Here is a 12406-nt window from a genome sequence, read left to right as displayed (position 1 = left end):
CTTCATCTGTCACAAGGAGCATATTGCAGAAACAAAGCAACTCTCTCTGGTAATTTATACTCCCTATCTTACACCTCTTTAGCTGCCCATTAATGCAACTTTCCTCCTCCTACCCATCAGGCAGCCTCAGTCCCAGAAATTTAAACTGAAGTAGTGAAATACTAGACATAAGCTGAGGTACTCAGCAAATCTTTCATCTGTGCATCTTGAAAATCATCAGTATTAATTGTCCTTTTTAATTTTAATTTGCACCATCTTCTTTAGAAGAACTGGATAATTATGCAGATGCACAAAACCTGCAAACTCACATACTCCTAAATTAGCAAGATCTGCTTCTATAACATGAAAAACAATTACAGCTAATCAAACCTCCACACAGCTAGCTAACATAGATTATTGACTTCATTGAAATAAAAGTTCTTTAACTCCATTGCTTCAAGGAACTGTGTTACCAGCAAACACATACCTGGGAATGGGTGGTACTGTGATCATCATGGGATTCACCACAGCCAACATATGTACACCTGTTCTGTTGGGCAAGATACACAGAATATAGAGAATTAAAAAGTGGTCTCAAACAGGTTTACAGAATAGGAACATACTGCCAGTCCCTTTAAATCCACTCAAATTTCAAACTTGTAGGACTTGAGTCCGACACAAACCAAGAGACATGCACAGAAAACAGTGGAATAAATATCACTTAAAGCAAAAAAGAATGCTGCAAGATTTAACTCAACTTTTCCTACTGATAAACAATGTGTAGAATCTAATTTTTTTGGCAATGCCTATATATTTATTCATATTACACAACATGTATTTTTACAATTCCTTATTTGGTAAATATTGTTACAGAAAACACAAAGTTAATCCAGTGTCTGAGTGGTGAAATACTGAATGGCAACAGCCTCAGACACCTTTATACAGAAATCCTTGCATGTCCCTATCTGCAGTGCCTACTCATCAGAGCATTACTTCACAACTAATAAGCCTCTTCACCTTTACATAAGTTTTCAGCACTATATGGCTAAGAACTTGCCATGTTCTAGTTATAACATGCAAAATAATTGTCTATTTTAATCATTTTGCAATGCTCATTACAAAACATATTTGGCTGAGTTGAGTGTGGAATCTTGCAGCTGCTATCTTCAAGCAATTTTTGCTAATTCCTCATTTGCATGAGTCAGGCCAATCACACAGGAGGGTACAGCAGGTTATCTGTGTAACTCTAAGCATGTTAATTTATACAATCAAATAGTCACTGAACACGGCCAATTTCTATTAAATGATCTCAGCCATTTGATAAGTTACAGATTGTTTACATGCTGGGATCTCACCAGGTTTGTCTACTGAAAAAGGTGAAGACAAGATGCCAATTCATCCAAGAGGAGAAACATCACAGCATGACATTAAGTGTCCTACTGCAACTACAAGACTCTCCTATGGAAATGTGAGTATAAAATTTAGTTTTTCAGTAATAAGTCTAAGACCTCTATGTGAAAGATAAAAAACATTGGTTTAAGTTTCACAGCATTTTCCCACCTGCCAGGTAGATGCATCCCTGAACACCTCTTCCCCACTCCCAAGAGGTTTGTTTAAACATAATTAAAACTTCAGGCCATCTAACAAAAGACATTAAACACTGCTTCTTTCCCCCTTCATCACTGTTATTGAAAGAAGGAGCAAAATAAGATGATCTCTTAATTGTTCCCACTGTCCAGCTCAAAGGACACAAATGAAGGGCAGTTTAAGATGCTCACACATACACTTACAGGGGGCATTAGCCTAGAGATCCTTCTGACAGTACTCAAAGAAAAATTGCCATTAAATGAAGTCAAGCCTACAGGGCAAAATTTCAGTCTCTGCAAACATCTGCAAAAAGTCCAAAGAACTCACAGGACATTTTAAAAACTAAGTTAACTATATGCTTTCCAGTTGGGATCATAGATCCCTCATGCAACATATTTATTTTCTTTAAACACAGTGAAAATTACAGTTTTTTGTAGACAGCAAGGAGAGTCAGGCAAAAGCATATTTATGGCAGAGCTATACCCAGGGTAAAGACTGTATGAAATTTGTAAAAAGTAAAGAGAACGCTCATACAAGATTATGCAAGTTTCAAAAAAAGGAATTTTTATTTGTTTTCCTTAAGAATAAAAGTTAGAGTATGCATTATTCTGTAAAATGTCTGCATTTACTACTAGATGTTATGACTACAACTGCTAAGAAAGGCTTATAAAAAGTAATTTAATTAACTCAGGGATAATATATTATTTTTTAGATCTACCAACCCACGGAAAAGATTAAAAAAACCTTCAAAACTTAAGAGCTAAAAAGTATCATAACTCAAGTAAAAACACTAATATGCTATCTTCCTTCTTATACAAAACCCTCATTTTAAGCATATTATTCTTAAATTACAAGAAGTATGCACCCAATATAAGGTAAGTTATCTAAAAAAAAAAAAAGAACTACAGAAGAAATTTTGTTTTTAAATGATAAGTTAAACAAACTAACTTCAAGAACTTCATCGCAGATGTTTCTTTAAAAAAATTCTACCAACTTTATCTTTACTAGAAAATGACTCTGCTGCAGAACAAGAGAACAACTTACCTCTAAGCATGCCCAAAGGTTGGGTCCTCTGACTTTACAGTCCTGACAAGTGCCCTGGTAAAGTTCAACACAAAAGCAAGTTTTATTTCACTTACTTTCACCAGTAAACCACAACTTCAGGACAAAATGAGAAAAAATACTGTAAAGCTTAGTATCAGATTAATACCTTTAAGACTTTAAAGTTAGCTTTTAAAAAGGGATATTTTGATAACCAATCCAGTTTTTGCTTCCCATAATCTCAAGATCAGCATATTTTTTTGACTAAAATATCAGATTTATATCTGAGTTTTCATCTTAAACCAAAAATTGCTTTTCTAAGGCATAAATATTACCCTATCACAATCCTCATAATTGGTCTTTCCTATAAATTTAACATAAAAAGAAATTATAGTGATAGAACTTTTAGTAAATTCATATTGCTTCTTGCAGACACCACCTGCAAAGGTTTATAGAAACAAGATGTAACAGGAGGGAAATGCTGTTCTCCTCAGCAGCAAATGAACTGTTACAGAAATTAAGCACCATGGACAGAAAAGTTCTCACTTTTCATCACCTCCCAGCTACTTAAATAAGCTGCAAGATCCTTCCTTGTTCCATTTATTAATACTAGCTTGAAACAAAGATTTCAGGGAGGGGAGGCTTCTCCATCAAAAAGAGAACTGTGACCCAAGTAAATTCAAGCATAAATTTCTTTGTTACAGTTTCTACTTAAAGTCAGTTATGCTATCTTACATGGACAGTCTGAATAACCAAATGCTGCAATGGCAATGAAAATGAAGTTCAGCTTGGTGTTCTGCTAACTCTAACTAATGATTACAATAGAACATCAATTGTGGCAAAGGTGCTCTTTAAGTGCTGAAAAACAGATTTGCAGCTTTATCAATCCCACAATTCTTCTCATACTTTATTTAAACCCTGCTATTCCAGCAGAGGAGCTTTTACCCATGCTTGACACTTAAATGAACCTTATAACTAATAATACACTAACATGTGGACCTAAAAAACCTGATCAGTTAACAGTGATAGGAAGAAAATGAATTGCTACAACTCACATGAGATTTCTGTATCAATTCCTCCTTTGTTATCTCACCAACTGATTCCAGGTGTGGGCAATTGCTGCTGGGTGATGACATGGCTGAAGCTGTATTTTCTGAGATGCTGTAGCTGTAATTTTCAACACCAGAGAATCACCTGTCAAGAGAAGTAAGAATGAGTAAAACCCAATTCCTTAGACTAGACAGCAATACTAGATATCTAATATGCAACATATACATAACTTTAAAAACAATGTGCCTCTTTAGACTAAGTTAGTATAAACAACTTTATAAAGAGACTCCAATAGCCCAAAACTATTGCTGACTTCTAAAATTAAATCCTATGACTTATAAGTCAAACAAAAAGAATTCTGAATGGAGCAGAGGTGATTTGGGTCAATTATTTAACTTTGTGGACTCTGCTATGGCACCCAAATGCTATAAACATTGGTTTTCAAGCCAACCTAGAACTGACAGTGGCTTTGCCTGTATGTTCTGGAAAAGGATCTTTGCAACACTGCTGAAGCTGTGAAGGCTGAACTGCAGAAACACAAGACTCGTTTATCACAGGATACAGAAACTTTATCTTGGTTTTATTTATTTACAAAGACACATTCTAGATTCAGACATATTATATATCAAAAGGAGACAAACTTGTGACTCACATGTAGCACTAAACACTCAGCAACACTTTTATCTTGTTCTCTTTGCCCATCCAAGGTCTCTGGTGTAGACATAGAAACTTATCAGAAATAAAGAATGCTACATACAATCACTTTGTTACTATTATTTCAATAGTTGCACAAAAACAACAGAAGGAAAATAAAAATACTAACTCTGTAACATTCTTCTTATATAAATACTCCAACTGACTCATTCAGACAGGGACTATCCAATAACTTTGTTTCAGTTTTGTCACTTAAGCAATTACTATTGATGACTCAATCTCTCTAAAGGCCAAAAAAATTTAACTTGTTCTGCTCAATTATTCTGCCCAATATCTGTCCAATGTAGCACTCCTTTATCAAGACTTACAACTAAACTTCAACTCAGTTGATGTACTCTCCTTGTTCTGTCTGCAGCCTTTGGCACTGCTATCAACACCTCTTTCCACTTTGCCTGTGTGCTTTGGCAGCTTTAGGTTTGCTCCTTCCACTTACAGGACCAATCACTCATTTCAATATCAAGCACCCTACAGCCCTGACAGAGTGGGGAAATCAAACCTTGCCTAATGGACATCTCAGACACACTCCCAGGTAAACTCTCAGCTTATCATGTCTGACCTTTTCCTTCTGTTGCCTTGCAGTAAATCCCTTTGAATCAAGAGCCATTTCAGCTCCCTTTGGTCATTTTTCTATATAAGTGTGTGTATGTGTGTAAATAGTCTGTTTTATTGCTATAAACATTATTACAAAGGTAATATTATTGAAGTATTACATCTTATTTGTTATGGAAAATTTCTTCATGTCCTATTACATCCATGTGTGTACACACACACATATATATACACAAATACATTTTATATAAAAATAATCACCTATATAATAATATAATTATTAGACACCTAATTGTATATATGGACTCATAAGTATGAGTATATATGCTTCAGTCTTTTTAATATCATGTTAACAGTTGTTCAATAAGGTATTTCAGAACTTATCTCACAAGACTGAAAATACTACATTTAGGATTTTTTTTTCTAAATGAGATCTGAATTCTCTCCCAGGACCAGTGGCATGACATTTAAAATGCATTATTCTAAAACATAAGCTCCTGCTGGAGAAGCACTTCCCCAGTTCAGTGACTGACTATAATCTATATGCACTGTTACTGAAAGACACTTCAAATCAGGCAACAGCTTTTCAAGCCAAACCTCCTCAACTTCCATCATATTAGCAATTCCTCTTTGAACTGCAAGGTTCCCTTCCAGAACAGAAATGGCAACATGAATGCATGTTACATCTCCCACAGTTTGCAAGGTCTGTTAAAATGTTTAAAAAGGACAAGTGAGTTTCAAATAAAGCCCTGAGCACGTTAAATGCAGTGAGATGACTTAATACAAATGCTTTAAAAAGATTGATATAATGGATTAGTAAAGCTTTAGGCTTTTTTTTTATGGCAGAAGCTTTCTGAATGCACTATTACAAGTAATACAAGCAATGAATGGAGACTTCACCTCATGCTGCCAGATTTGTATTTAATTTGTATTTAACTTTTCATACACAAAACTCCACAAATCCAAACCTGCAGTCCTGAACAAACCCAGACCCAGGAGCTCTGCTCATGCCAGTTTCTGTTTCTTGGTGCAATCTGCATCTCTTCTCTAACAATGATCAGAAAGGCCAAAGCTGTTCAAACTCATGTCCCTGTGGATGTGGTCCCTATTCCTGTCTTATGGAGAGCATCCCTTGTGGAAGTGTAGTTCATGTTACAAATTCTTCACGTGTCATTATACGAACAAAGCTGAGTAGCAATTCTTTCACCTTTTGTTAACAATTTCTTTACACACCTCCTTCCATCTTGCTGCACTGTGATAACTCTGCCATAACCTTGGTAGCTTAATACACATAGCTGCAGAAACACATTTTGTAGAATTTTATGTTAAAGTCTAAAACTGTCAAATTAATTCAAAAGCCATGACTCATCCTTCACCTAAGTCCTAGCCAGCCCAGGGTAGCCCCTCCCTTGCTCAGTGACCTTCCTCCATTTCACCACTTCCTACTCTATGTGAAGAGATTGCCTTTCTTCCCCTGCAGCTCATTAGCACATCTGCTTTACACCAGCTTCTGCATTGCATTGGCATCATCCAAAAATTGTTTTTCTGCATTTTCAGTACTTGAAAAAAACCCCAAAATAATCCAATAGGATTTGTAGTTTCCTTTGCATTCCACATTATACTCCTGTTCTGAGGCTGGAGCATATCTCCATTTCATGATCCCATGGGATCACACAATCATAGCATGGTTTGGGTAGAAGGAACCTTGGAGATCATCTGGTTCCAAAGCCCCACCATGGGCAGGGGTGCCACTCATCAGATCAGGGTGCCCAGGGCCCCATCCAGGCTAGCCTCAGACACTTCCAGGGATGGGGCATCCACAGCTCCTCTGATCAGCCTGTTCCAGTGTCTCACCACCCTCACAACAGAGAATTTCTTCCTAACATCTAACTAAACCTGCCCTCTGAGTCCAAAGCCATTCCCCCTGTTCTATCCCTGCCCTTGTTAAAGTCCTGCTCCAAGTCCTTGTGTAAGGTCTCCCTCTCCCCCCTGGCTGATCAGCCCCAGCTCTCTCAGCCTGTTTCCACACCAACTGCTCATGATCACACTCATGCAATAAGGTTTTCAACAAATGCTTCCCACAGGTCTGGGAGAGGATTGGTCTCCCAGTCTATTGCCAGCTCTCCCCATTGCTTCCCCTCAGAGGTTGCAGCTCACCTATCTCAGTGCTTCACACCACCCCATCCCATGAAGTGAACCCATTCATGCTCCAAACTAGGACTCATCAACAGAATTTTGCTTTGAGCATGCACAGACTCACACTTCAAAGAAAAAATGCTCTTCAAGTCCAGTCTTGGAGGGTTTTTTGTGTTCTTGACAAGTCTTTTCATTCCCCAAGTAAAACAAAACTGAGCCATCAGAGAAATGTGGACTACAATTCAAAGCATCATGACCAGCAACCTGCTTATTATTCAGTAGAATTCCACAGCATCAGACTTGTGTGGTGCCTACCATGGAAAGCCTATCACACCCACAGAAAACTCCCATCAAACACTATGGAATTCACCAGATCTCCAAAATTATCTTTGGGTCATGTAAGGAACCCTATATCTCCTAAAGAAACAAAACAAAATTTAAATTATTTCAAAAAGTTTTGGATTAATGATTTCATCTGCCTAGTTACAGTAGTTAACACCTCAACAGATACTGAAAAAAACAATTGTATGTTTTATGTATTCCACTGATATTCTAAATATGGAGCTGTTTCAAGAGATCATTTTACAGAGTTCAGTAAGGGAATGCTGATGGAAGATTTTAAGAACAAAAGGATTATTCTGAAGACATCAATTATATGAAGCAGCAATTGTGTCTTCATTACAGGCCTTTATTATTGTGTCAGTACAGCTCTGAATAACAGCATCTCAAACCAGTAATCTGTAAGCTCAGGCTCCTTCATTGCACTCATGGTTATTTTACCAGTGATGCACTGGAACAATTTCATTTCACATTTATTTATATTTTATAGCAACAAACAAGAGTGACACAGAGTGCAACTTTGTACCTGAACACTTAATTACTTAGAATACTCAGGAGGTCTGGAAGTTCAGCAATTACTTATCCTATTAATATTCTTCACATTCACAAAAAACCCACCAGCATTCACTCAGAGCTATAAAAGCCCACTGAAGTGATAGCCTTAGGCATATACCAATTGTTAAGATACATCATTTTTATCACTTTTCTAAAAATCTGCATTGTTTTAATTAAATTTTAATTAAACGGAAATTCCTTCAATTGCTTTTGTACATGAATGACATTTTTACCAAACTTAAATGAGTCTTTTTACTGTGTCAAATTAAGGTTCATCTTTCCTATTTCTTGACCTAAGTTCCTTTATATTCCATCAATCAATAGGCAGTTTTGAATTTTATCTCCCATCCCTCCGTATTTTTATCTTTTTTTAACCTATCAACAATAAACAAGTGCAGCCCATTTCTTGAAAAAATGACACCACCAATTCCAGCTCTGGTAGAGAACTTACTTTATATATATTTAGCATAAAGCCTGGTATTTTCCCACTAGATGACAAAAGTGTACTCAATAACCAGGTCAAAGGTACCTGCTCTTTCTCCTCAGGTACCAAGAGCTACCCACTCAAGCAAGACACAAATTGATAAGTCACTTGCATTACATTTCTTTTCTGCACTTATGTACTGTTCCCACAGAGAAAAGACATTTTAAAATATTCTGGACTTGAGGGTACATCCTCTTACAAGGTTAGATAGTTTTTATTTTATATTGGCTTTCAGGGCATACAGGCCACTCTTTCCTTTCTTCCTTCCACCACGCTAAATCCTAACTATGAAACCCATTAGCTAACCTCTATATTTCTAAGAGGATTTTCCTACTCGGGCTTTGCCTAAGCGCAGAAGCCCACAGTGATTTTCCACTAGGCGATCCCCGGGACTCTTCCCGCAGGCTGTTCCAGCCCTCATACCGACCATCCATCCGCACGGGTGACTCGGGGAGCGAACGGGGCCATTTCTCGGTCAATTCCCGGCTTTAGGGACTGCGCGGTGCCCCCGGTACCGCTGCCGCACAGCCGCACCTTCAGCAGGGACCTGCGGAGCTCTGTGGCCGCTTCCAGCCGGGGGCAGGCCGGTCCCGCCCCACACGGCCCCGCTGCCCCGGGCCGGGCACCGCCGACTTCGGGCCCCCGCCCAGCCCGGCGGGACCGCCGGGACGGCTCCCGGGCGGCCGCCACCGCCGCACCAACGCGCCTCGGGCTGTGCGACCGGCCAGGCACACGGCCCGCCGCGCTGCCAGCCCCGCCAGACCGAACCCTCCGCCGCTGCCCGAGCGGGCCCTTCCTCTCTTACCGGAGCAGCCGGGAGGATGCGCCGCGCACGGATCCCGGAGCTCAGCCGGGCCGTGACCAGCCCCGCGTCTCGCCCTTGCCTGCGGAGATAGCGGCGCTGCAGCGGGGCTGCCGTGGCGGAGCTGGGCGCGCCCGGGCCGCGGCTCCGCCGGTGCCGCCCCGCACACGCGCGGCCGGGCGGGCGCGGCTGCCGCGACGCCGCCGCGGACGCGCCCCGCACAAAGATGGCGGCGCCGAGAGCCTCAGCCGCTCATGTGAGCACTGCCCCGCACAAAGATGGCGGCGCCGAGAGCCTCAGCCGCTCATGTGAGCGCTGCCCCGCACAAAGATGGCAGCGCCGAGAGCCTCAGCAGCTCATGTGAGCGCTGCCCCGCACAAAGATGGCGGCGTCGAGAGCCTCAGCCGCTCATGTGAGCACTGCCCCGCACCCCGCCCCCGCCCGGCTGCCCTCAGCGGGAGCTGCCCGCAGCAAAGATGGCGGGCGCGGGGTCCTGACGCCGCAGGTTTCCCTCACGTGGTAGCCGCTCCTCCCGGCCGACAGCGGCCGCGTCTCCCTCTGCCGGAAGGGGATCCCGCCGGTCTCCGGGCAGCGCCGGGGCTGGAGCGGAGGGAGCTGCCCGTGCCCCGGTGCTTGGCGAGCAGGTAGGTGACAACTGCGTGCGGCAGCTGCAGCGGCCCGGCCCGGGCACGGGGAGAGGCGCGCCCGCTGTGACCCGGGCGGGTGCGAGGAGGGGGCTGAGGAGCGCGCAGGGCACCCGGTTCTGCCCGCTGCCCGCCCGTGATGCCGGGGCTGCTCAGGCTGGAGAGGGCTCGGGCGGGCTGGGCGGAGGTGGCTTCTGCCCCGCGGCCTCCCGCTGTGCCGCGGTTGCGGTGCCGGGGTCGCGGTTCGGAGGCTTCGCCTTGTGTTGAGCATCAGGGAGCGAGAGAGGTGTGCCTGCGGCGGGGAGATTACGTCAGGCTGTAGTGGTTGTGTCTCGTGGTGTGTCTGCAAATAAACGAGGCGCTGAATGAGATAAACTTTTTCTAGCTGCTCACAAACCTTTTAATTCTTTCAGGCGACAGATATGTTCTTCCAGCAGTCGCGGTTTCCGAGGCAGGGTTGTTCCGTGCGTGGTTTAGAGGCTGTAGTACGGGAGCGGCCGCTAATGAAAGCAGAGCGAGCCCTCCTTAGTGCTGGGCGTTGGGCAGCTGCACATCTGCACACAGCAGCTGGACACACGGGGCCTGAGCTGAACCAGCAAATCTGCTGTCACCACATCAAGTCTTGCCTCTAGTCAAAAACATCAATCAAACAAGTCATGTACTGTGATTGAAGAGATTAAAGCTTGTAGAAGAAAAATGGCCTGGGCTCCTATAGTTATGCGTCCTTCTTATAGGAAGGATGCATCCTTCCATAGTTATGCATCCTTTACATCTTCATAGTATGTATCCTTCTTTTGCCAGAATATTCCAGCGACCATCTGTGATTGTTTTCAAGATAGTTTCGCTTAATGAGGTATGGGAGAGAAGGAGCCATGTCAGAAGAGGCTGTTACTGAGACACGATTTTCTCTGAAGACAGTAGCTCTACGGGTGTTTCATCTTCCCCTTTCCTGGTATTATTCTCTTAACCAGGTAATAAATGCATCTAAATTTTGTTGCTTTTGTTATACGTTTAGAAGTTCATTGCAGTGTTGTATGTGCTCTTGTGACTGAATTAAATTTGTACAGAATACATTGGGGTTTAGTTGGTTTATAACACTGCACTAAATTAAGTGTGACTTTTTGTCTTTTTCTGCTAATAAATGCTTAGCGCATCATCATACATCTGCTTTACCTGAAGTGTCTGTGTATCTCCATTTTGTAACAGTGCAGTGATTCTCAAGATATCAAAATCCTCAAATTGTCTTTTTTTCCTTGTAGATTTTTTTGTATTTACAAGCTAAACATAACTGTCATTAAACTTTGAATAATAGTATTGAGTTCTGCTTTTCAAATCAGGTCTTTAATATGATTGTATTGAATCACACACTTATAATCAAAAGCCATGTCATATTTCACAGTTCCCTGTAAGTACTTTACTGCGTATAAAACCAGGGTAAGATATTCTCAGTCTTAGCTGCATATGCTTATTTCCACTTTTTTTCTATATATTAAATACTTCAAAACTCTCACTGCAAGATCACTCTTTTCTTTTCATGTCCTTTTTAAATACCCTTATGTGCAACTATTAACATTCCTCTTTTTAGCGGTTTTCATTTCACTGTTAATCAACTTATGATCATGTTTGTAGGCACACACAAATTTAGAAAAATTATTTTGCAGTTCTTTGAAACTACAGTGTGCTAACATTTAATTTTGTGATCTTGGAGATTTTAATCTCAGGTGTTTGGTTGTTGACTCTCTTCTGTGAAATGCAGTAGTCTTTTGTAAATTTTGTAAGCTCTGTGTTGGTTCTGTGTTCCAGGCATTTCCTTTTCCCCATGGAGCACAGTGGTAGTTGTAGACCTCAGTCAAGGCATGGTACCAGGAAGGGCAGGGTTCTCAACAAACCAAAGGTGCTTGACTTGTTGACTGTAAACTCAGTGCAGAGAGAAGCTTTCATTGTTTCTTCACATTGCACAGTGGTGATAGTCTTTAGCAACTGCACAGCAGGCAGGAGTGCCAGAGTGCTCTGTGTGCTCTCTCTGGTATGAGGAATCATGTTACACAAACACCATATGAGGCCCGAGGACTGTGGATCTGTTTTTCTCTCAGCATTCTGTTCCTCAAGCAGCATAAGTTTCCAGAAGATTTTATGAATGTGAACTGTGGTTTCCAGTTAAATGGCACTTTCCTTGTTATTTTGCATGTTACAAATTTTGTTAATAGCTTTTGACACAAGTTGTTTGTGTTTGTGGCTCTTATTTACTAATTTAAAACACCTATACACCTATGACTGAAAGAGATCCAAAATAAAATGCAATTTTTTTTTTCAAAACCTAATTTAGAGAAATGTGTTTAAATACATGTTCTATTCAAATTGAAACACCAGAGGAATGTTGGCATTAGAATCTTCCACTCTTTCACAGTGCAAGAAGTAGTGTAGTTGGGAAAGGCAGGTTCCTCCTCAGTATTTTTTTGCTGTTAGAGATTTAATTGAAGTCCTGCATTGTCCTGGCATTAAGAAGAAATTTAAAAACCCAAATCT

At 41.3% G+C, this 12406-nt stretch overlaps 2 protein-coding genes across 4 annotated transcripts in view; one reads left to right on the top strand and one right to left on the bottom strand.

Annotated features, from left to right (window-relative positions):
* USP33 (ubiquitin specific peptidase 33) overlaps nucleotides 1-9383 on the bottom strand; it is a 35435-nt gene extending 26052 nt beyond the window's left edge. For all 3 annotated transcript variants that reach the window (XM_058029985.1, XM_058029986.1, XM_058029984.1), the window contains exons 1-4: nucleotides 9240-9383; nucleotides 3663-3801; nucleotides 2611-2664; nucleotides 467-529 (exon numbers count right to left, since the gene is read on the bottom strand). In XM_058029985.1, the coding sequence (XP_057885968.1) occupies nucleotides 467-529; nucleotides 2611-2664; nucleotides 3663-3743 (198 nt within the window). In that variant the 5' untranslated portion in view covers nucleotides 3744-3801; nucleotides 9240-9383. The remainder of the gene's footprint in view (nucleotides 1-466; nucleotides 530-2610; nucleotides 2665-3662; nucleotides 3802-9239) is intronic.
* Nucleotides 9384-9784: 401 nt separating this feature from the next.
* The window catches only part of MIGA1 (mitoguardin 1), a 35407-nt gene continuing 32785 nt past the window's right edge, over nucleotides 9785-12406 (top strand). The window contains exons 1-2 of the mRNA XM_058030490.1: nucleotides 9785-9880; nucleotides 10682-10851. Of these exons, the coding sequence (XP_057886473.1) occupies nucleotides 10729-10851 (123 nt within the window). The 5' untranslated portion in view covers nucleotides 9785-9880; nucleotides 10682-10728. The remainder of the gene's footprint in view (nucleotides 9881-10681; nucleotides 10852-12406) is intronic.

Source organism: Melospiza georgiana, chromosome 9 (genome assembly GCF_028018845.1).
Source record: "Melospiza georgiana isolate bMelGeo1 chromosome 9, bMelGeo1.pri, whole genome shotgun sequence".
In the NCBI taxonomy this organism is placed as follows: Eukaryota; Metazoa; Chordata; class Aves; order Passeriformes; family Passerellidae; genus Melospiza; species Melospiza georgiana.
Note: the sequence above shows the minus strand (reverse complement) of the source record. Positions and strands in the feature narration are given on the sequence as shown.